Raw genomic sequence first — 24,741 nt, 5'->3', positions numbered from 1 at the left:
CGGAAGCCACGTGACAGAGCTGCCACCTAGATAGATCCGTGCCCTCGCGGGAGGGCTGTGGGAGGAGCCGGGCGTCGGCGGCTTCCCAGAGAAGGGTGGGTAAGGTGAGCACGAAAGGCCTGGTGGGAAGTGGATTATCCGGGACAGTTTTCAAGAGGCTCACGCCTGCAATCCCCGCTACTCTGGAGGCTGAGATCTGAGGATCATGGTTCAAAGTCAGCCTGTTTGGGGTCCAAGAGACCTTTTTTGTTTGTTTGCTAGTCCTGGGCCTTGGACTCAGGGCCTGAGCACTGTCTCTGGCTTCTTTTTGCTCAAGGCTAGCACTCTGCCACTTGAGCCACAGCGCCACTTCTGGCCATTTTCTATATATGCGGTGCTGAGGAATTGAACCCAGTGCTTCATGTATACGAGGCAAGCACTCTTGCCACTAGGCCATAGTCCCAGCAGACAGGTGTGGCTCAAGAAATAAACTGTCTGCTCTGAGAAAGAAAGCCCAAGTGGTGCTCTGGCTCAAGTGGTAGAGTGCTAGTCTTGAGCAAAAGAAGCCCAGGGCTAGTGCCCAGGCCCTGAGTTCAAGCCCTGGGATTGGCCAAAAAAAAAGGCAAGCCAGAGTGCAAGGCCTTCATACCAGCATTCGTGCATGTGCCTGCATTAATGTACACACACATACACATACACACATGCCTGGCTCCTTTCTATTCATATTATGATGCAGCAATAGGCCCTTAGGAGACATTGGTCACATGCTGTTTACACTGCCCAGGATCAGGAGGCAAATAAACCTCTTTGTAAAGTACCTAGTGTGAGAACCCAGTTTTCTATTTCTTCTTGACACACACACTCCCCTTCTAGTCCTGAATCTCTAGCCTCCAGCTGTGTCAGCAGAATGTTGTCTGCCTGGTTCTAACCATCTTTAATGTATTGTAACTCAGAACATTGAATCTGATTCTGTAAATCAGAACATTGTGAAATCTACACCTGCATGTGGTGCTGGCTTTTATTAATCCTGCCCCAGCTGAAGTCCATGCTGCTCTTAGTGCTGACCGTAGCTCAGGACAAGGCAGTGTGGGCCAGCTAGTAAACCTTTAACCGATGCCTCTGTGGATTTCTTTCTTTCTTTCTTTCTTTTGCCAGTCCTGGGGCTTGGACTCAGGGCCTGAACACTGTCCCTGGCTTCTTTTTGCTCAGGGCTAGCACTCTGCCACTTGAGCCACAGTGCTACTTCTGGCCGTTTTCTATATATGTGGTGCTTAGGAATCGAACCCAGGGCTTCATGTATACAAGGCAAGCAATCTTGCCACTAGGCCATATTCCCAGCCCATCCTCCATGGATTTCTTGCCTCCCAGGTCATTACACTAGTATCCTGTATCTTGTTATTTTGGGAGCAGTCACATTACTGGGAATCAAATTCTTGTAAGTCTTTGTGGGAACCAAGTGAAAACTGTAAAGAAGTCCCCTTTTTGAGTCCCTAAAAACGGTAGGCCTATTCAGAGTAGTGAGCCTGGGGAAGGGCAAACTTAGGCTGGGTAGCACAGACATGTTCCGGTAAATGTCACCCAAGCCCTTACTGAAAACTGAACAGTGGAAGAATGTGGAATGTGGTTTTTCTACTAACCTGCTAACTCTGTTTCTGTACTAAATTAAGACTCCTCGCCCAATTGAGTGCTGTGACTTTATTGTTTTGGGTTCGAGTCCCACCTGGGTGGCTAGGATATTGTAGTCTTGTGCTTAGGAGTTAACAGGTCTACCTCTAAGTTAAACTACCAGTTCAGGTATGATGACAATAAGACAAAATAAAAAAGACAGTAAAGAAACACAGTAGTATTCTTATAAGGAGGAGTTAACTAGGTAAAAGAGGAAGGTGTTTATAGAGTTACAGTGTTTATGGTTTTAACTAGGTAAAACATAATGGTGTTTATGAAGGATTAGAAGCAAGTCTGTGTGACATGAAACAGCTGAAGAATTCTTAAGACTGGACCAGGCACTGGTGGCTCAGGCCCATGATCCTAGCTACTTAGGAGGCTGAGATCTGAGAGTGGTGGTTCAAAGCCAAGCAGAGAAAAGTCTGTGAGACTCTTATCTTCAGTTAACCACCAGAAAACTGGGTGTGAAATGGGGAAGGGGAGGCAGGGGAAAAATGGGGGAGGAGGTAACAAGTTGAATAAGAAATGTACTTGCCTTACATATGAAACTATAACCCCTCTGTCCTTTACTCTGACAATTTAAAAAAAACAACAGGATGTGGAGCTGTGGCTCATAGTGGTAGAGCTCTAGCCTTGCACAAAAAGAGCTCAGGGACAGCACCCAGGCCCAGAGTTCAAGTCCCACGACCGACAAAAAAAAAATTCTAGGATTGGATAAGAGTACTATTGGATAGTTCTATAGTACTATGGCTATTTAGGTACCACAGTAAAACTTCCTCACATCTCTAACCTAATTTCCTACCACTTTTTTTTTTTTTTTTTTTTTTGGCCAGTCCTGGGGCTTGGACTCAGGGCCTGAGCACTGTCCCTGGCTTCTTTTTGCTCAAGGCTAGCACTCTGCCACTTGAGCTACAGCGCCACTTCTGGCCATTTTCTGTATATATGGTGCTGGGGAATTGAACCCAGGGCCTCATGTATGTGAGGCAAACACTCTTGCCACTAGGCCATATCCCCAGCCCTCCTACCACTTTCTTCCTTTCAATTTGTTTTAAACCTTTACCCCTTCTGAATACACAGATTGCCCCTGCCTAGGGCCTTTGCATTTGTTGTTCCATCAAGTACACATAGTTTATGTCCTCACTTCATTTGTAGGCTTTTATTCAGTACCATATCAGAAGCCTAGGTAAGCTACTTACATAAAATCCCCAGCTAAACACCCTCGGAACTTGGGAGTGTGAGGCAGGCAAATCCCTTGAGCCCAGGAATTCTAAGCCAGTCCAGGCAACAAAATAAGACCCTGTAACAAAATAGCAGCCACCTTAAACCTTTATCACCTTACCCTGATTTATTTACATATTTAGAGAAAGGGTCCCACTGTGTAGCATGCTCAGTGGTCTCAACTCAATCCTCCTGCTTCAGACTCAGCAGTGCTGGAATTACAGGTATGCACCACCTTACTGATCTCATGCTTTTTTGTTGTTGTTGTTGCTGTTGCCAGTCCTGGGCCTTGGACTCAGGGCCTGCGTACTGTCCCTGGCTTCTTTTTGCTCAAGGCTAGCACTCTACCACTTGAGCCACAGCGCCACTATATATGTGGTGCTGAGGAATCGAACCCAGGGCTTCATGAGCACTTTACCACTAGGTCATATTCCCAGTCCTCATGCTTTATTTTTTTTCATTCTCCAGTACATATGATTATCTGACATTTTATACTAACACAATTATCTGTAATAAGTTGTATATAATTGTGTAATATTTACATGTGAATAGTATATACTTTGCCCTAATTAGAGTATCAGTTCAATGACTCGACTCCCCCCAAGTATCTGGATCTAATTTTACTAATTCCTCATAATTATACTAAACATCTAGTGTTACTACATCACTTTTCAGTAAACTATGGCCTTTTGTAGGCTAAATAAGGATCTGGGATAAATGAGAAATGTAATGTGCGCTCATTCCTGAAATGACTGAACCAAAGCAAAGTTCGTCCTTTGTGTGGAATAAGTTAAAAAAAATCAACCTGCCATGTAGGGGAACTGCTTGATAACAGCCTTCTTTATAGCAAGACCTCATGTCGCCCTAGCAACAACCCTGGGGTAAGCACAGCAGTTATTTTAACAAACAATCATTAACGGCGAGCAGGACCTGGCCAGGCTTGGCAGTCAGAATCGATAATAAATGTCCAGGTGGTCACTCACGAGGCTACACAGTTACATAATTAATCAGATGCAAGGTTTCCCCGGGGGTAGGGGCGTGCCAAAGATTCTCAATCCACCGCAGCAGGCTGGAAAAATCAAAGCTATCGGCCAATCCGGAAAAGAGTTCTTACGCAGGAGGAGGGACGAACAGTCAACGTGTTACGTAAGTACAGGAACTAATGGCCGGAGCCGGGGGTGTGTCCTGGAGACTGTGCGCCCCTCTGATTGGTCGTCAGGAACACGAGAGGCGTTTTCAGTGGGCTCTACGGCGGTAGGAGCGTGCGTCGGCTTGACGCAATCAGAGAGGGATCAAGGGGCGTGTCTGGAAGCTGACCAGGCGCGCCTATTGGCTGGGAGAGGCCGAAGCCGGCTACCCGGGCCAGGCCTGAGGGCGGCGCCGGGGGGCCTGGTCCCGGAGGTACAACCGGCTTCGGAAAGATGAACATGGCAGCTCGAACCGGTCCGAGGGCCCTGACAAAGGTAGTCTCCAGATGCCCTCCGAAGTCGTCGACAGCTGCCGGCGCCCGGCCGCAGGGATCTGCGCGGAACGGCAGGTAATAAACACCCCGGGCACCCGACGGGAGTCGTTTCCCACTCGGCCCCGCTGGGTGGCGGGACGGGGAGGACTTGTGGTGAGGGGAAGCCGAGCCCGAACATTTACGCACCCATAGGAAAGGGTCTCGGGTTTGGCTTTTGGGGATCCAGAGGCGGCGCCTGGCCGGAGTCCAGCAGAGCCGTCTGTGCCGTCGGTCTGTGTTCGCGCCTCGCTGTCCTCTGTCCTCGCGAGAGCTGGAGAATCATCACCGGCCGCGTAGCTGCTTTGGTAACAGCTGATCAGGAAAAAAGAAAAAAAAAAAAAAGCTGGGCGTCGGTGGCTCCCGGCTGCAATCCTAGCTACTCTGGAGCTGAGATCCCAGGATCGCGGTTCAAAGCCAGCCGGGGCAGGAAAGGCTGTGAGGCTCTTGTATTCAGTTAACTACCAGTAAAACCAGAAGTGGTAGAGCAAAAGAGCTTGAGCAAAAGAAGCTCAGGGACAGCGCCCTGGCCCTAAAACCTAAGACCAAGCCCCACCCCACTAGTCCCCAATAAAAAAACCAAAAACAACCACAACAACTCTGCCTCGGGTGTCGGGCTCCTCTTCTCTCCTCCCTGGAGCCTGCCGCTGCCCCGGGAAACAGTGCAGGGTGCCACCATCGAGGCTTTCCCGGCTGTCTCCTCTGGGACCTGCGCTGGCATCCAGCCACCTGTTGTTCCTGAGTGCAAGGAGAGGGAGGGTGGTGTTCAGACGGACCTTCGCAGTTTTTGGTACAATTCTTTGGCCTGGACATTGGGTGTTTGCAAAACGTGGCCAATCAATTGGACCTGTATTTGTTTTTCACTCCACTGTAATTTAGACGACCTGTAACCTTGAGTCTGGCTTTGCCTTCGATTTTTTCCTGCTTGCTTCCTTTTGGGGAGAAAGGGTGGAGATGAAGGCGAGGACATGAGTACTTTTCATAGTTTCCTGTTGTGAAAAGAATTACAGCTGGGCACTGGTGACTCATGCCTGTCATCTTAAACTACTCTGGAGGCTGGAATGGAGCCGTAGTTTGAAGGCAAACAGGGCGGGAAAGTCCCAGAAACTTAACTTCAGTTAAGCAGGGGAAAACCAGAGGCGGGGGATGTGGGTCAAGTGGTAGAGCACCAGCCCTGAGCAAAAAAGGTGAGGCACAGAGCCTAGGCCCTGAGTTTAAGCCCAGATTTCAGGGGTCCCCAAAGACCAAGGAGCCGATTCTGATGCAAGTACACGAGAGTCTTTATTGCAGGCTCGAGCCTGGACTCACAACCTTCACCGACGCAGAGGACCTGGATTGAGAGCCCGGCCCTTCTATCTAGCAGGGTTTTTATAGGGTTGTCAGGGGAATTTCATGCATCATAGTATCATACAGCAAGTTACATTGTGCCGCGGGAAAATAATAAAATAATTTTAAAAAGCCGGTTGGTGCAACTGGTGGGGGGTACAGGTCTGGAAAAGATGGTTGGCTGGCTCATGGGGGGGGGTCGGTCACTTAAGCTCGATGGTCTAGGCCCTCATGACATACATGCCATCCTGCAGGGCTGTCTAGCCGTTATCTTGCCTGAAGAAGCAGCTAGACCTTGAGGCCTTCCCCGACACCTGTTGATTGGCTGAAGCTGGGGAGTTAAAAAAAAAGGGGGTTTGAGATATGTTTCCTAGAGTCTAAGTACTTGGCATTTTCTTAGAATAGCTGCTAGGAAATAACGTTGTTAATAGTTAGCTGTGGCTGAAAGGAACTGATTTTAACTCCTTAGGTGTGGGGAAATAAAACAGTTTTATTCAAGCTCAACTATTTAGGCAGGGCCATAGGTACGTTTTTTTTTTTTTTTTTTGGCCAGTCCTGGGCCTTGGACTCAGGGCCTGAGCACTGTCCCTGGCTTCTTCCCGCTCAAGGCTAGCACTCTGCCACTTGAGCCACAGCGCCGCTTCTGGCCGTTTTCTGTATATGTGGTGCTGGGGAATCGAACCTAGGGCCTCGTGTATCCGAGGCAGGCACTCTTGCCACTAGGCTATATCCCCAGCCCCGATAGGTACGTTTTGAATAATGACTCAAAGTATCCTAGCTCCACTGACTTCTGGCTACCTAAATTATTTAGACTGTATTGATATTTTGTCTAGGCCTTACAAGTTCAAGCCCTAATACCAAGCATTTGTGTGTGTGTGTGTGTGTGTTGTTGTTGTTGTTGTTGTTGTTTGCTGGTACTGGAGTTTGAATCAGAAGCTCACACTTGCTAGGTAAGTATTCAGTTAAAGCCATACCTCCAGTCCGAAGATAGGATAGGGTGGGTTTTTTTAATTTGTTGTTTAATTTATTTTTCCTAGCTAGGATAGTTTCTATAATCTCTATAGTTTGAATGTCTCGTTAGTCTTTACTGTTATTCTAAACCCAGTCATTTTTGTCTTTTAGATATTTAGCTTCCTGTGGTATACTGATGAACAGAACTCTTCCAGTACATGCTTCCATTTTGCCCAAACAAATATGTGCAAGAACTTTCTTCAAAATCACTGCCCCATTAGTAAACAAAAGAAAAGAATACTCAGAAAGAAGAATTATAGGGTTTGTATATACTAATAGTTGTAAAAGATTATTCACAATTTTCTTTAGAGTATTGTGCCTTTCTCTTCAATTGTGTCACAGATTAAACTTCACTTTTTCTTGATTGGCCTTTCCTTACTGTTTCATAAATACTTAATGAATGCAATTATATACATATATGTGTGCATATATATATATGGTAACTATAGGTTTTTTAACCTTGACATATATGCATACTTATGACTTACATTTTTGTTCATTGTTCTTTTTGTGATTGTAAATCAATTACTTAAAGCATACATCGTCATGTATGCCCCACTGGTGGCTCACACCTGTAATTCTAGCTATTTAAGGAGGCTTATATATGAGAATTGTGGTTCATAGCTAGTCCTAGCAAGAAACCCCATAAGACACTATCTCCAGTTAGCCACCAGAAAACTGGAAGTGGAGCTGTGGCTTAAACTGGTAGAGTGCAGGCCTTGAGCAAAAAAGCTCTGGGATGGCACTCAGGCCATGAGTTCAACCCTCGTGGCTGATAAAAAATCCCCAGGGTGTGTGTGTATGTATGTGCACGCATGCATGTGTTAAGGTTCAAATAGTCATGTTATTCCAAAAATGCCCATTTGGAATTTAGATTATGATGATTGAAATTACTATATAATTATATGATGAGTCATAGTCTAAGAGTATTGAGTCTTTGTAACCAAAAATAATACCTCTCATTATTTAAAGTGTCTTTTATGTATGACCATGGAATCTTAGTGTGTTTTTTGTTCACTTAAACTCTAAATTGTTGTTGAATTTATTTCTAGATACTTTGCCTTTCTGTGCTATCATTTTCTAGCTAGTTCTTTTTTTTTTTTTTTTTTTTTTTTTTTGGCCAGTCCTGAGGCTTGGACTCAAGGTCTGAGCACTGTCCCTGGCTTCTTTTTGCTCAAGGCTAGCACTCTGCCACTTGAGCTACAGCGCCACTTCTGGCCATTTTCTGTGTATGTGGTGCTGAGGAATTGAACCCAGGGCCTCATGTATACGAGGCAAGCACTCTTGCCACTAGGCCATATCCCCAGCCCCTCTAGCTAGTTCTTGTTAGCATAAGAGAGGTGTTGATTTTTACTTATTTCATGGTAGGCCACTTTACTGAATTACTGATTCATATCACCCTGTATTACCTACACTCAGTAAATCTGGCCCATTCTCTCAGCATGTGTGCTTTGATCATAAATAACTATTTTTTTTTTCTCTTTGGTGGTAGTGAGGTTTGAGCTTTCAGGGCTTTGTACCCACTAGGGGCTGGCAAGCTACCACTTGAGCCACACCTCCAGCCCTGCTCTCTGTTGGAGTGTTGGAGATGGAGTTTAGCTAACTTTTTTTTTTGTGTGTGTGAGTCCTGGGGCTCAAACTCTGGGCCTGGGCTCTGTCCCTGAGCTCTTCAGCTGAAGGCTAGCGCTCTACCACTTTGAGCCACAGTGCCACTTCCGGTTTTTTGGTGGTTAATTGGAGATCAGTCTCAGAGACTTTCCTGCCAGGGCTACCTTTGAACCAAGATCTTCAGATCTCAGCCTCCTGAGTAGCTAGGATTACGGGTGTGAGCCACTGGTGCCCGGCTTAGCTAACTCTTAATACCCAGGCTGACCTCAAATTCTGAGCCTTTGTATCTTAGCCACTTGAGTATCTAGAATTACACACGTGATTCATGAAACTGCCCTATTTCCAGTAGTCTTGCTTTTGTCTGGGGTCAACCTTGTACTGTAATATTCCTACCTATGCCTCGCATACCTGAGATGATAGACCTGTACTACTATTCTCATGTTTGTTGATATTAAATTTTGGATGGCCTCCAACCTTAAATCCTCCCCAGTAAATAGGATTATGGGCTTGAGCCATTCCTGATATATTAATAATTTATTTATGTCTATTCACTGATAGCCATTTCCATTGTTTTCCTACTCTAACCATCAATATTGAAGTGAATATCTTCTGTACTCTATGGCAGTATTTTTGAGTAATAAATCACCAAAAGTACAATTTTGCTTCAAGTAAGGGATTTTTGTTTGTTTTTTGCTAGTCCTGGGGCTTGAACTCAGGTCCTGGGCACTGTCCTTGAGCTTCTTTTGCTCAAGGCTAGCACTCTACCACTAAGCCACATTTCCAGCCCAAGTAGGGATTTTTTTAAATCAGTCTAACCCTTTTTAAAAATGTTATTATAAAGGTTAGTATACAGAGGCTAAGCTAGTTTTTGTAAGGCTGTTTTTGCTGGTACTTGGGGGTGGGGAGGGGGGGCTTGAACATAGGTCCTCATGTTCTTGCACAGCTTTTCTTGGGCACAACTGACGTTCTACCACTTGAGCCATCCCTCCATCCTAGCCTTTTGTGATTAATGGAGCTCGACTCAGACTTTCCTGCCTGGGCTGGCTTTGACCTCAGTCTAACAGGTCTCAGCCTCTTGAGTGGGTAGTAATATAGGCATGAGCCACCAGCATTTTATTTTGTTTTGTGGTAAGTCTTGTTATGTTAGCTGTGATGTAGGTTAAAATGTTCCTCTTCAGCCTCTGAGCAAATGGATAGGAAGCATGTGCCACCACACAGAATCCTTTTCCATTTGCTGTTTTTCACATTAACTCTCAAAAATAATTTTGTTTTTTGAGATAGGATCTTGTATAACCCAGCCCATATAGGAATATCTCTGTTTTCTTTGTTTTGTTTTGTTTTGTTTTTTGCCAGTCCTGAGGCTTGAACTCAGGGCCTGAGCACTGTCCCTGGCTTCTTTTTGCTCAAGGCTAGCATTCTACCACTTGAGCCACAGCACCACTTCCTTTGGCATTCTTTCTATATATGTGGTGCTGAAGAATCGAACCCAGGGCTTCATGGATACTAGGCAAGCACTTTACCACTAGGCCATATTCCCAGCCCCAATACCTCTGTTTTCTTGCCTTAACCTCCCCAGTGCTGGGGATGATAAGTGTGTCCTTTCACACTAAGGTAAACTCTCCATTTTTAAATGCCAATGAGTAACTTAAAAAACTTAAAACCACATCTGCAGCTTAGGGCCAACCCATGAGTTCCCAAATTCTGAGCTCTATATATGTTTCTAATTTAGAGTTCTTTACTTTCTTGCTTTGAAGTGTATTGAGATGTGATTCAGTATGTCTGTCAAATGATTTATGAATATTTCACTCATTCAATTAAAGTACTTATCTCAGAACTAACTGTTAAAATCACTTATCACTCTTTTTAAAGGTACTCAATGCAGGAAATGTACGATGTAGTATCAGGAATGGAAGATTATAAGCATTTCGTTCCTTGGTGCAAAAAATCAGATATCATATCAAAGAGATCTGGATATTGTAAAACACAATTAGAAATTGGGTTTCCTCCTGTGTTGGAGCGATATACATCCATAGTGACCTTGGTGAAACCACATTTAGTAAAGGTAAGAGTTTTTGTTCTTAAGTATTCCCCAAACTGTAATTAAATAACATGTAGGGGCTGGGAATAAGGCCTAGTGGTAAAGTGCTTGCCTCATATACATGAAGCCCTGGGTTGGATTCCTCAGCACCACATATATGAAAAGGCCAGAAATGGCAGAAATGTGATAGAGTGCTAGCCTTGAGCAAAAAGAAGCCAGGGCCCTGAGTTCAAGCTCTAGGACTGGCATAAAGCAAAACAAAACAAAAATAACATGTCAAAAAACATGTAATTAGGGCTGGGGATATAGCCTAGTGGCAAGAGTGCCTGCCTCGGATACACGAGGCCCTAGGTTCGATTCCCCAGCACCACATATACAGAAAACGGCCAGAAGCGGCGCTGTGGCTCAAGTGGCAGAGTGCTAGCCTTGAGCGGGAAGAAGCCAGGGACAGTGCTCAGGCCCTGAGTCCAAGGCCCAGGACTGGCCAAAAAAAAAAAAAAAAAAAAAAACCATGTAATTAAATAACATGTTAAAACTTAAAAATATGTCTCTGAACTAATAGGAGGCTGGGCACTGGTAACTAAAACCTGAAATCCTAGTCAGGATCTGACTGAGATCTGAGGATTGAGATTTAAAGACAGCCTGGGCATAGAAGGCTTTGGGACTTATTTCCAATTAACCAGCAAAAAACAGAAGTGGAGGCCTGGCTAAAGTAGTAGAGTGCCAGACTTGAGCAAAATAAGCCAAGCAAGATCACAGGGCTCTTGAGTTCAAGCCCCACATTTATAGAAAAAAGCCAGGAGTGGTGCTGTGGCTCAAGTGGTAGAGTGCTAGCCTTGAGCAAAAAGAAGCCAGGAACAGTGCTCAGGCCCTGAGTTCAAGCTCCAAGACTGGCAAAAAAAAAAAAAAAATCACCAAAATGATTACCTGTAAGCACACTTGATCAGTGCCCAGGCTGATCAGACTTTAAAAGCAAACTTATGTTTTATGCCCACAGGATTTAATGGTGGTGGTGGTATTTCATAATTGGCCAGAGCTGAGGCAAAAGTTGGGAACTGAAGGTGGTTCAACATTTACCTGCATCTTGGTGGTGTATGGCCTTGCCTCACATGTGAATAGTCCTGGGTTTGATTACCAGCACTGCAAAATAAAATTAGATGCACATTATTAGAAATACAATATACATTGTATTTATATATATATATATATATATGCTAGATATTTTGAAGAAAAGCTTTCCTTTCCCAGTGGCTTAGCATACTATGACTACATTTAGCTGTTAATGTTTCTTATTATGAATCTATAAAGAGCATTCTGATATAAATGTCTTTTAGTTTAGTTGTTGATGACCTTTGTAATAATGGTTAGACTATGTTATTGACTGATAATGGATTAAAGAGGGCTTAAATGAAGAGACAACTTTAAGAAACAAAACTACAAGTAGATTTTCTGTTCTTTAGTTCTCAGTTTGAGTTATCTGGAGGGATACAGAATTTTATCAGAGAATCAGACCCTGTGTTCAGTATTTAGCAAAAAATGACTCCTTTAATTGAAGGAAACTATACAAAGACTTGTTTGGGGAATACACATCTATAATGTCAGTAGCCTTACAGGAAGGACATTGTAACTCTCAAGGAGAAAAAGAGGATAAAGAGGCTTGTTTGTTGGCCTCAGCATATGCCTTAAAGAACTAAAAATGCAAGGTTTAACTGAACTGGAAGTTGTAGGTATTTTAATGTTCTGCTGCTGAGGAGAAAGGTAAGGTTGGTTGTGTTGTAGTATGATAATGCCTATGTAACACCCAAGAGTCCTAGGTAATGAAGCTGAATTTCAGTCAAGGTTATAACCCACTTGTAATAATGTACTAGCTAGCAGATGGTCACCATTTTTCACATTGCACATGAGAGTACTTTCATGAGTCTCAGTTTCTTTTTTAATGATATGCAGTGGGAACTACCAAGAGTCACATAATCACTGTTTCAGGTTATACATACACATATAAAATAATCATGCACTGAAGCAATCAGCAAAAAATCAGTTAGCGCCAAGGATCAGGACCAGAATGAAGAAAACTGGGTAGAGGAATTGGGAGTGAAAAGTGAAGGTAAGACTGTTGGTGGTTAGCAAGTTAGAAATTTGGATAGGAGAGAATTACAAATTGCCCTAGGTGTCTATAACAGAAAACTTATAAGCATTTAAGCTATCATTTCATAGTGATAATACAAAGAAGATATTTTATAGCTTAAGGAAATATAGTACAGGAGTTTAACTTGTTTAGGATCATTTGTAAGTAGCAGACTAGAAATAAAATTCCATAAAAATCACTCCCCGTTGTGCTGCTAGAAGAGAGAAATCTAAATAACCAGTGACCAGCCTGCAAATGAGAATAACTGGCTGTTTTGAGGATTCCAGGAGAAAGAAAATGATTCATTTTAGTAAGAGGTTGCTTCTTAGTACCAAGCTATTAAATATCTTCATCTCTGTCCGTCGTGGTAGATTCGTGTTAATAACAAAGATAATTTTAACTGTAGCTTTTTAATTTTGTTCTAGGCATCCTGTACTGATGGGAAACTTTTCAATCATTTAGAGACTATTTGGCGTTTTAGACCAGGGATTCCTGGCTACCCAAGAACTTGTACCCTGGATTTTTCAGTAAGTCCTTCATGAAGTCCTTGATTTGTTTCACATCTAAAGTAAAATTGTTAAGAAATAATAAGTAAACCTTTTGTGGGCAGTACTGAGGTATGAACCCATGGCCTCACACCTGGTAGGCAGGTACGCAACCACATGAGCTACAACCATAGCGTTGTTTTACTTCTTTGAGATAGGGTCTTGCTATGAAGTAATGTTTGTTAGTGTTAACCTGTTAGCAAAGCTGAACTTAACTCGCTAATATTACAAGTGTGCACCACCATGCCTAATAATCTATCTTTTTAGAACCCAGATGCTATGATTTTCTGATAGGCATAGAAATTGCTGAAACATGATTTTTTTTTTACATTTTTTTATTTTTTGTCAGTCATGGGGCACTGTTGGTCTGGACACTGTCCGTGAGCTCTTTTGCTCAAGGCTGGTGTTCTACCACTCTGAGCCACAGCACCACTTCAGGTTTTCTCATGGTTAATTGGAGATAACAGTCTCACAGATTTTCCTGCCTGGTCTGGCTTTGAACCACAATTCTCACATCTCAGCCCTCCTGAGTAGCTGGGATTACAGGAGTGAGCCACCACCAGAGATACTTCTCTAGCATGCATGAGACCCTGGGCTGGGCCTCAGCAACACCAAAAATAAAATATATACCATAATTTTTCTTTTCTTTTTTCTTTTTTTGTGCCAGTCCTAGGGCTTGAACTCAAGGCTTGGGCACTGTCCCTGAGCTTTTGCTCAAGGCTAGCACTCTAACTTGAGCCACAGCATCAATTCCAGCTTTTCTGTGAACTGGGGAATTGAACCCAGGGCTTAATGCCTGCTAGGCAAACACTACTGCTAAGCCACATTCCCAGCCCTACCATAATTTTTCTACCAGCTTAATATTACGTACAAACATTTAAGGCTGAGGTTGTGTCAAGACATAAAGAGCCTGCTTAATTTGTGTGAGGCCCTGTGTTCAAGAGGTTCGAAAACAACTCTGACAAAGCCAAGAGACTTTTTTTTTTTTTCATTTTTATTTTTTGTTGGTTGTGGAGCTTAAACTCTAGGCCTCGATGCTGTCCTTGAGCTCTTCACCTCAAGGCTAGTGCTCTACCACTTTGAGCCACTGTACCACTGCCAGTTTTCTGGTCATTAATTGGAGGCAAGAGTCTTATGGACTTTTCTGCCCGGACTAAAGCCCAGAGAGTCTTATCTCCAGTTCACTATCAAAAAAATCTAAGATAGTAAGTCTGGCTTTAATGGTAGAGGGCAGGCTTTGAATAGAAAAGCCAAGTCAGAGTAAGGGCCCTTTGAGTTCAAGCCTCAGTACCTGCACCATGGTGAAGAGCCAGACTTTTGAAGTCAGGCCCCACTTTACCACGCGAACCCTACTTTACCACGCGAGCCCTGAGATAAGCAGGCCCTGTGAGCAAACCCAGGACAAGCTTATTAGGGCCCAGCCTGTCAAGAACTCTAACCACTGGGAATGCTTAACTCTAACTGCCCCCAAAATGCCTCGAGCCCTGAGCCAATCAGATTTGTACCCGTGTCCTAATCTTGCTTGCTTGAACACCTGATTGCTATAACTTTGTTTTTTGTCTTACTTGTACACCTGATGGCTGTAACTTGGTTTTTTGCCTTTATAAGCCCTGTGCAATCGCAGCTCGGGGCTTCCTCCTAACCTCGGCTGTGTCGGTGGGTAGGACGAGGCCTGAGTTGCAGCTCGCCTGAGTAAAGTCTTGCCTTGCTTTTGCATTTCGGAACGTTTGAGTCTCGGTGGCCTTCTTGGTGCTCTTTTTGCGACTTGGCATAACACATGGCATGGTGGCTCACTCCTTAAATCTCAACTTCTCAGGAGGTTGAGATTGGGGGAATCACAATTCCAGACCAGCTTAAGGAAAACCCAACCCAGTCTGAAAAGTACACTATGGGACATGGCTCATGTGGTAAAGAGAATCCCTGCCTAGCAAGCAGGAGGCCCTAAATTCAGATCCCTGTACAGGTTGGAGGAGAGTCCAGTGCCAGTAGCTCACACCTATAATCCTAGCCACTTTGAAAGCTGAAATCCTATGACCCAAACTCAAAGCCAGCCAGAGCTGACAAATCCCTGAGACTCCAAACAACTATCAAAATGTCAAAACTAGAGAGTGGTAGAATGCCAGCTATGAACAGCAGAGCATGAGTTCAAACCCCAGTACTGACACACATAATAAAGACATTAATAGAACATAGACAATTGGAGAAATTTGAATAAGGTCTGTATAGATTAGATAATAGCACTTTTACCTAGTGATAGTAATGCCTTATGTTAATTTCCTGACTGATGATTGTATTATGATTATATGATAAGGAAAATCTGGGTGATAGCTACATGAGAATTCTTCTGGTTTTACAGCCTTTTTTATTTCACAACAAAAAGTTAGGGCTAACAAGGGTGCTGGTGGCTCACACCTGTAATCCTAGCTACTTGTTAGGAGGCTGAAATCTGAGAATCACAGTTTGAAGCCAGCTTAGGCAGGGAAGTCTTATAAGACTCTTATCTCCAATTAGCCACCAGAAAATGGGAAGTGGTGCTGAGGTTCCAAGTAGTAGCATTGAGCAAAAAAAGCTCAGGGACAGTGCCCAAGCCCTGAGTTCAAGCCCTACAAACTACGACAGAAAAAGGGGGAGAGGGGCTATGAGAATTGAAGCCCAATGGAAGCCTTGAATTCAATCCTCAGTATCATTAAAAAATTTTTAAAAAGATTAAAAGTTAAAACATTTTAAACTTTAGAGGATATTTGGCCCTTAGGATAGTTTTTCTCAAATGGCCATGTATTTATACAGAATGATGAAGGGGTCAAAATTAAGTTCTAAGTCACTGACTACTGTGTATGTGCAAACTCATGTGCATATGTGTATGTGCATGCGCGCTGGTCATAGAGCTTGAATTCAGGGCCCGGGAACTGTCTTTGAGCTTTTGTCATCAAAGTTAGTTCTCTTGAACTTTACCCACAGCTCCACTACAGGCTTTTGGTAGTTTGTTGGAGATAAGAGTCTCATGAACTGTTGCTTTGTAGGATAAGACACACGTGTGCACACTCACACAGGCAACCCCATCTGCCTCAACTTAGGAACAACAGCTATGAAAATAGTCTTTTCCCTTCCTGATCTTCCTGTGTAGGGTAGGAAGGAATCTAAAAGGGAAGACACGAGTGATAAATGTAGTTTTTAGCAGGTTTATTTTTTCCTTTTTTTTTTTTTGCCAGTCCTGGGGCTTCGACTCAGGGCCTGAACACTGTCCCTGGCTTCTTTTTGCTCAAGGCTAGCACTCTGGTTCGAGTCACAGCACCACTTCTGGCTGTTTTCTATATATGTGGTGCTGAGGAATCGAACCTAGGGTTTCATGTATGGGAGGCAAGCACTTTTGCCATTAGGCCATATTCCTAGCCCTTTTAGCAGTTTTTCTAGTCTTCTCCAGACTCCATAGAGGCAGACTATGCAGTGAAATGAAGTTACCAAAGCCTGGTGTATGTGTGAGCTTTGTGCTGAGGTGAAGAATAACCCCCTTCTCCTGGGTGCTGAAATCACGGCTGTAGCCACACAGCTCTTCCTTAGGTTCCTGGTGCACAGTGTCAAGGCTGTCCTGAATTCAAATAGCAAAAGAAAAAGGTCTTTCAATTTTTTAATATTTTCTTTCAGATTTCTTTTGAATTCCGCTCACTTCTACACTCTCAGCTTGCCACGTTGTTTTTTGATGAAGTTGTCAAACAAATGGTAACTGCCTTTGAAAGAAGAGCATGTAAGCTGTATGGTCCAGAAACAAACATACCTCGGGAATTAATGTTTCATGAAGTTCATCATACATAAAGGAAAAAAGAACCAATGTCACCTACTATCCACTTTGTAGGAAGTACTTTTGTAATTTGTTTTCAGAAGTCAGAAAACACTTTTTAGAGCCATCTGTGATTATAAACCTGCTCCATTGAAAATTTGCACATACAATATGGACTCTCTTGAAAGTACAATTATCTCTTCAATCAAGTGCACTTCAAACTAATGTGTACATTCGCAGTTTCTACATTTACAATAGGATGCCATCACCATTGCTAGAACACTAACATCACTCTTCTGAGCAGAAACTGAAGCTAAATTTAAACCTTGTAGGTATTATCTGAGATAGAGATACTCATAAAGTATATATTAACCATATCATGTTTTAAGTTATTAAATTCAGAGTATTTGTAAGTTATTTTTGTGGGGCCTGTCATATAGCTTAGAATATTTTGGAAATCTCCATATATTTAAAGTTAAAACTTTGATTTAACTGTTTATGAAGGCTCCTTGGTATTTTTGTTTTCTTAGATTGTTCTTAGTAGTAGTTTTAATAGTTACTGCAGTGCTATAGTGAAGTTTCTAGATAGTGTTTTGTTGTTGTGGGTCTGTTCTTGTTTGGTTTGGTGTTTGTCTGGTAAATGGGCCAGAACTAAGTTATTTTTCCAAGAGTTCACAACATTCTTCCAGGTACTTGGGTTTCTCTTTCAATAATGCTAATCATGTGTCAAGTTTTGTTTAGCGCAGTAGCTTTCTTAGGTCTCCAATATTATGCCCACCCTATTTTCTATTTATGGTATATACTCACTGTCAGTAAGTTCCAAGCTATTTTTTTTAAACAAATCAATGTAAAAACTGAAGTACTAGCTTAATAAAGTTAATTTGTTTATTTTTTGCACAGTTACTTTGGTTATTGAAATCTTACATTGTTTCAGTGTTTTTTTAAATTGACAGAATTGTTTTTTGGTGGTGCTGATTTTTTTAATTTAAATTTTATTGACAAGGTATTGTGCAAAGGGGGTACAGTTACATAATATGGCAGTGAATACATTTCTTGTGATATCTTACACCCTCATTTTTCTTTCCCTTCCCTAGATCAGGTAGGCATAGATACAATATCCAGTGTACCAAAATCATATACCATAACCACGTAGGGTACACCTCAGGAGGTGGTACTGATTTTTTTTTTTTTTTTTTTTTTTTTTTTTTGGCCAGTCCTGGGCCTTGGACTCAGGGCCTGAGCACTGTCCCTGGCTTCTTCCCGCTCAAGGCTAGCACTCTGCCACTTGAGCCACAGCGCCGCTTCTGGCCGTTTTCTGTATATGTGGTGCTGGGGAATCGAACCTAGGGCCTCGAGTATCCGAGGCAGGCACTCTTGCCACTAGGCTATATCCCCAGCCCAGTGGTACTGATTTTTTAACTCAGGGACTCATGCTTACTAGGTCTAGCTCTCCACCACTTAAACCATACCTGACGTTTTTCTGGTTATTTTGGAGCTGGCATCTAGCCATTTCTGCCCAGGCTGGCCTCAAACATATCTTCAAGATCACAGCCATGTGAGCCACTGGCACCTGGCTGGCATTTCATTCCCTAACATTCCTTCCTTTCTTCCTTGCTTGCTTGCTTGCTTGCTTTCTTGCTTGCTTGCTTTGCCAGTCCTGGGCCTTGTACTCAGGGCCTGAGCACTGTCCCTGGCTTCTTTTTGCTCAAGGCTAGCACTCTGCCACTTGAGTCACAGCGCCACTTCCGGCTTTTTCTATATATATGTGGTGCTGAGGAATCGAACCCAGGGCTCCAGGTATATGTGGCAAGCACTTTACCACTAGGCCATATTCCCAGCCCCTAAGGAAGGTATTTTTTTTGGGGGGGGGGCAGTCCTGGGCCTTGAACTCAGGGCCTGAGCACTGTCCCTGGCTTCTTTTTACTCAAGGCTAGCACTCTACCACTTGAGCCACAGCGCCACTTCTGGCTTTTTCCACATATGTGGTGCTGAGTAATTGAACCCAGGGCTTCATGTATACAAGGCAAGCACCCTACCATTAGGCCATATTCCCAGCCCCTTGAAATTTGAATTTCTGCAGGACAGTCAGATGAGGTTGGACCTAAGCCCTTAGGAGTAGGTGATAACAGTTGAGCCCAATTATATTTTTGGTCAGGGTCTGTTAAAATTACCCAGTTTGTAGATAGTGAAAAAAATTCCCTCAGTTTGGAGAAAGAGAAAGCTTGGGCTTGTTGGGGGTAGGGAATGAGAAGTAAAGCACATTTTAAGAGTCCTTAGAGGGCTGGGGATATGGCCTAGTGGCTAGAGTGCCTGCCTCGTATTCATGAGGCCCTGGGTTCAATTCCCCAGCACCATATATACAGAAAATGGCCAGAAGTGGCGCTGTGGCTAAAGTAGGAATCCTTCATACAGATAATAGGTTCCTGATTGAGGTCACATAGCAGAGAGAATGGGTCCACTGATGAAGGCTTTGTCAAATAAGTAAACTGAGTTTTGATATAAAAATTACTAATGGAATTTGGTGCAGTATGTTGAAAATGGAAGGTGGGGTTGGCTATGGGTGTTTGGGAATAGCTGGGATACAAATCCCACAGTCTGGCCTGGGAATATGGCCTAGCGGCAAGAGTGCTTGCCTCGTATACATGAAGCCCTGGGTTCGATTCCCCAGCACCACATATATAGAAAACGGCCAGAAGTGGCGCTGTGGCTCAAGTGGCAGAGTCAGCCTTGAGCAAAAAGAAGCCAGGGACAGGCCCTGAGTCCATGCCCCAGGACTGGCAACAAAAACAAAACAAATAAACAAATCCCACAGTCTTTACATATTCGTTAGTGAGTTGAGGGCTTGAAGAGTATCTTGGGTGGTGTGAGAAGACCCACAAAAAGGAAGCATGTTACAGTGTGAGATGGATTGAGGGTTGAGAGAATTCAAATGCTAGCATGTGTAACGTATGCCAGGCAGCAATCCCAGGAGATTGAACTGCAAATGTGGTTGATGAATCCCACTGTAATAATGCCTACATAATACATAAAGCTAGCAATTAGATAAATAAGAAACATAAGGGACTATTTAAAAAGGAGGTTAGAGGAGGGAAAATTTCTGGGTGGAAGAGGAGGTCTAAATGCTAGAATGTACAGGAGATATGATGAGCATAAGTACTACATTGTAACTGCTACTTGGCCTTTTTTACATGTGTTTATTTTTAAGGCACACAAATTCAGATTTTCAATTTCACAAAAGCCTTTTCTTTAAATACTTGGTTTCACTGACTGTTTCAATGTTGACAGTCTTCCACATCTAACCCAGTTTTGAAAGTTATCAGACTAGAACTATTGTTGTTTGTAAGGGCTAGGAAGATACTCCTAGGTTATTTGCCCCCAAACTTGCTTTTCAGGGTTTTGGGTCTTCAAAAGGCCTCAGTCCAGCTGGGGCTATCTCAGTTACAATGGAAACTTCTATTTTTTCAACCTTTCTTGAAATACAATTATAAGTTTATGATGCTGTGTTCCCTTCCTCTTGATTACTCTCTTGTTTTTAAGCTGATGCAAATTTTCATGTATAAGGCTAAATAAAAGCTGTCTGGTCAATGTTTGCTTCTCCCTTCTTCTACTCTCCTTTCAGGCTCATACATTTGCTACAACATATTCTGGATTTATTTTATTTGTTATTTTTTGGCCAGTCCTGGGGCTTGAACTCAGGGTCTGGGTGCTGTCCACAAGATTCTTTTTCTCAAGACTAGCACTCTACTGCTTGAGCCACAGCACCGCTTCTGGCTTTTTCTGTTTATGTGGTGCTGAGGAATCGTGCATGCTAAGCAAGCACTCTACCACAAAGCCACATTCCCAGCCCAATATTCTGGAAATTCTTCCAAAGGCCAAACTTTGTTTAAATAAATCCATCCTTCCCAGAAAAATGAAAATTTGCCTTCATGCCAAAGCCATTCCACCATGTGGGCTTTTCTGAATGGCTAAATATGTCTTGAGTGGAATTTTTCCTCATGGACTTTTTTGATTGTCTAGCTATGTCTTGAGTGGTTTTTTTCCTAGGCTGTCTCACTAGCTTCTTTAGTCTTTTTTTTTTTTTTTTTTTTTGGCCAGTCCTAGGCTGTGAACTCAGGGCCTGAGCACTGTCCCTGGCTTCTTTTTTGCTCAAAGCTAGCACTCTGCCACTTGAGCCACACGCCACTTCTGGCCATTTTTTTTCTGTATATGTGGTGCTGAGGAATCAAACCCAGGGCCTCATATATACGAGGCAAGCACTCTTGCCACTAGGCCATATTCCCAGCCCCAGCTTCTTTAATCTTGATTCTTTAAGTAACTACCTTGATTCCTTCTTTATGTCAGTCTTGGGCTTGAACTCAGCTTGGTGCTGTCAAAGCCAGTGCTCTACAACTTGAGCCACAGCTCCCCCTTTGGCTTTTTGAGGGAATTGAAGAGTCTCATGGAATTTCCTGATTGGTATGGCTGTGATCTGTGATATCCAAATTTCATCTTCCTGAGTAACTAGGATTTGCAGGGCTGAGCTCAAGTGCCAGCTTCCATTGTTTTTGCATCTGTCCTGGGGCTTGAGCTGGGCCATCCTTGAACTTTTGTGCTCAAGGCTAGTGCTCCATTTTCGGCTTTTTTGGTAGTTTATTGGAGATAAGAAACTCATAGACCTTTCCTCCCTTCAAGCAAACCTCAATCCTCATATCTGGAACCTCACAAGTATCTAGGATTACAGGTGTGAGCCACTGGTGTCTGGCTCCATCCTAATTTTTTTTGGCCAGTCCTGGGGCTTGGACTCAGGGCCTGAGCACTGTCCCTGGCTTTTTTGCTCAAGGCTAGTACTCTGCCACTTAAGCCACAGCGCCACTTCTGGCATTTTATATATATATATATATATATATATATATATATATATATATATATATATATATATATATATATATATATATGGGGGGGGGTGCTGAGGAATTGAACCCAGGGCTTCATGTATACGAGGCAAGCACTCTTGCCACTAGGGCATATTCCCAGCCCTCAATCCTGATTCTTTTTTTTTTTTTTTTTTTTTTTTTTGGCCAGTCCTGGGCCTTGGACTCAGGGCCTGAGCACTGTCCCTGGCTTCTTCCCGCTCAAGGCTAGCACTTGGCCACTTGAGCCACAGCGCCGCTTCTGGCCGTTTTCTTTTTTTATATGTGGTGCTGGGGAATCGAACCTAGGGCCTCGTGTATCCGAGGCAGGCACTCTTGCCACTAGGCTATATCCCCAGCCCCAATCCTGATTCTTGATACCCTCTCTAGAACTTCAAAAAAATTGTCATTGGTAAAATGTACTTTTCACAGACTACTGTCTACCTGTATTGGTTATGAGAGGGGTTGGCTTTCTCTAACTTGCCATGAGTGTGACTCAGATTTGTTGGCTGAATTTATGTAATCTGAAGCCTCACACATGCCTGGTAATTACTCAGCAATTGAGTCACATCCCCACAGCTTTCAATTTTGGAAGTCAGAATACAATGGAATGTATTAGGACATGAGTTTAAACCTGCAGTTAAGTCCTAGTTCCATCACTAGTTGTGACCATAGGTGTTTTCTTTCTTCAAAAAAGCCTTTTTTTTTTTTCAAAACAGGGCTTGGGTATGGCTTCGCGGTAGAGTATTTGCCTCGTATACATGAAGCCCTGGGTTCAATTCCTCAGCACCATATATATAGAGAGAGAGAAAAAGCCATAAGTGGTGCTGTGGCTCAAGTGGCAGAGTGCTAGCCTTGAGCAAAAAGAAGCCAGGGGCAGTGCTCAGGCCCTGAGTCCAAGCCCCAGGACTGGCAAAAAAAAGACAAAAGGAAAATTTCCAATTTCTTTGGCTATGACTTTTGGATTTCTTCCAACAATTGCCTAGGTCCTGCTTGCTCTTTGAATAGAACTCAATCACTTGTCTAAGACTGGTTCAAATTGTGCTTCGAAAGTACTTTATATAATTTGTAGTGCAAGTTTGATGAGCAAAGTAAGTTCTCAGTCCACTGCCTAACACATAATCACTTAGTAATATACTTCCCTAATAATCTGAAAACTTTCTATCCTATCGCCCTGAACATTCTTTTTTTTTGTTTTATGTTTGTTTTTTTTTGCCAGTCCTGGGCCTTGGACTCAGGGCCTGAGCACTGTCCCTGGCTTCCTTTTGCTCAAGGCTAGCACTCTGCCACTTGAGCCACAGCGCCACTTCTGGCCATTTTCCATATATGTGGTACTGGGGAATTGAAACCAGGGCTTCATGTATATGAGGTAGGCTGTCTTGCCACTAGGCCATATTCCCAGCCCCTGAACATTCTTAAATATACATGGCACTAAGTTTTTATCTTTTCTTCTAATAACCTATAGTTTGGCCTCCCAAGATAAAAGCCATTACTCTCACTGGGTGCTAGTGGCTCACATCTATAATCCTAGCTACTCAGGAGGCTGCTGACATCTAAGGATGGCAGTTCAAAGCCCGTATGGGCAGGAAAATGTGTGAGATTCATATCTCCAAGTAGCCACTAGAAAACTGTCAAGTAGCACTATGGTTCTAAGCAGTAAACTTGTTTATTCAAACCCCACAACTGACCAAAAAAAAAACCAAAACAACCCAAAACATTTAGACTTTTTTCTCCAGTCTTTGATTACTACTCAGTAGTTTGAATATTGTTTTCATGAAATCTATTTGGTCCCTTGTCAGTCCTGTTTATAACCCAATCAAGTTACCAAAGGAGTTTTTTTGGCCAGTCCTGGGCCTTGGACTCAGGGCCTGAGCACCGTCCCTGGCTTCTTCCTGCTCAAGGCTAGCACTCTGCCACCTGAGCCACAGTGCCCCTTCTGGCCGTTTTCCATATATATGGTGCTGGGGAATCAAACCGAGAGCTTCATGTGTAGGAGGCAAGCACTCTTGCCACTAGGCCATATTCCCAGCCCCCCGAAAGGAGTTATTTTAGGTATAGGATTTAAAGTGACTGGCCTTGGAAAAGTCCTGTGAAGTAGCTTAGTTTGGCCTTGAACTCAGGAGCATGCCACTACACTGGGCTTTTCATCTGTAGTGACAGACCTCCTCTATTCTGTCCAAACTATATATAGTTCAAGATAAGTCAGCCAATAGCATCTGCCTCCGTTGTGGCATTCCAGGGCCACCCTGCTAAGACTGCAGTCCTTTACCACAGAACAGGTCCTGATTCTACAGCTCGAAGAGAGCACAACCATGTGTAAGTGGATAAGCAAAAGCTCAGACATTATATACAATCTTACCTTCAGTTTATAATCTGGTAAAATTTAGAAAGCAACACCCTTATAGGTAAAATATGTACCTGTTTAAATTTTGTTACTGGGGCTTAAAATGCAGGGTCTCATGTTTGGCTTCAGCCATGCCTCCAATCCAGCCCTTTCTGGTTTTGGAGATTGTAATGTCACAGACTTCTGCTTGGCTTCGAACTGCAGTCTCCCAGATCTCAATCCTCTGAGCCAATAGATTACAGATGTGACCTGCTTCTGCCTGGCCCTGTTAATTTTTGTCAGGTGCTGGTGCTCATACCTGTGTATCCTAGCTACTCCAGAAGCCGAGTTAGAAGCTAGCCCTCCCTGGCAGTCTAGTTTCCCACTAAACTACCAAAAGCCACAAGTGGAAGTGTGGCTTAAGTGGAAATCAACAGACCTTACTGAAAAAGGCAAGGCAAAACACAAGGCCCTAAATTTAAACCCCAATACCAACACAGAAAGTCTACACTATAAATTACCTGATAAAATGTATTACCTAATAAGGATCAAGTCATGAGCTAGAACATCACTACTTTTAAACTATTAAAAAAACAAAGGTAAGGGGCTGGGAATATGGAAGCCCTGGTTTCAATTCCTCAGTACCACAGAGAAAGCCAGAAGTAGCACTGTGGCTTAAGTGGTAGAGTGCTAGCCTAGAGCAAAAAGAACCCAAGGACAGTGCTCAGGTCATGAGTTCAA

At 43.2% G+C, this 24,741-nt stretch overlaps 1 protein-coding gene across 2 annotated transcripts; it reads left to right on the top strand.

Moving 5' to 3' along the window:
- Positions 1 to 4,175: 4,175 nt before the first annotated feature.
- Positions 4,176 to 24,663, top strand: Coq10b (coenzyme Q10B). 2 transcript variants are annotated; one of them, XM_048345033.1, is made up of 6 exons: positions 4,176 to 4,399; positions 6,809 to 6,958; positions 10,175 to 10,367; positions 12,894 to 12,995; positions 16,656 to 16,859; positions 24,653 to 24,663. In XM_048345033.1, exons 1-5 carry the CDS (start codon positions 4,284 to 4,286, stop codon positions 16,821 to 16,823), a joined length of 729 nt encoding a protein of 242 aa, XP_048200990.1. In that variant the 5' UTR covers positions 4,176 to 4,283; the 3' UTR covers positions 16,824 to 16,859; positions 24,653 to 24,663. The 2 variants fall into 2 exon arrangements, with proteins under 2 accessions (XP_048200990.1, XP_048200989.1); XM_048345032.1 differs by lacking the exon at positions 24,653 to 24,663 and adding an exon at positions 16,906 to 17,691 and having other exon boundaries at positions 16,656 to 16,852.
- The last annotated feature ends 78 nt before the right edge of the window (positions 24,664 to 24,741 follow it).

The sequence above is a fragment of the Perognathus longimembris genome, chromosome 4 (assembly GCF_023159225.1).
Source record: "Perognathus longimembris pacificus isolate PPM17 chromosome 4, ASM2315922v1, whole genome shotgun sequence".
Classification (NCBI taxonomy): Eukaryota; Metazoa; Chordata; class Mammalia; order Rodentia; family Heteromyidae; genus Perognathus; species Perognathus longimembris.
Note: the sequence above shows the minus strand (reverse complement) of the source record. Positions and strands in the feature narration are given on the sequence as shown.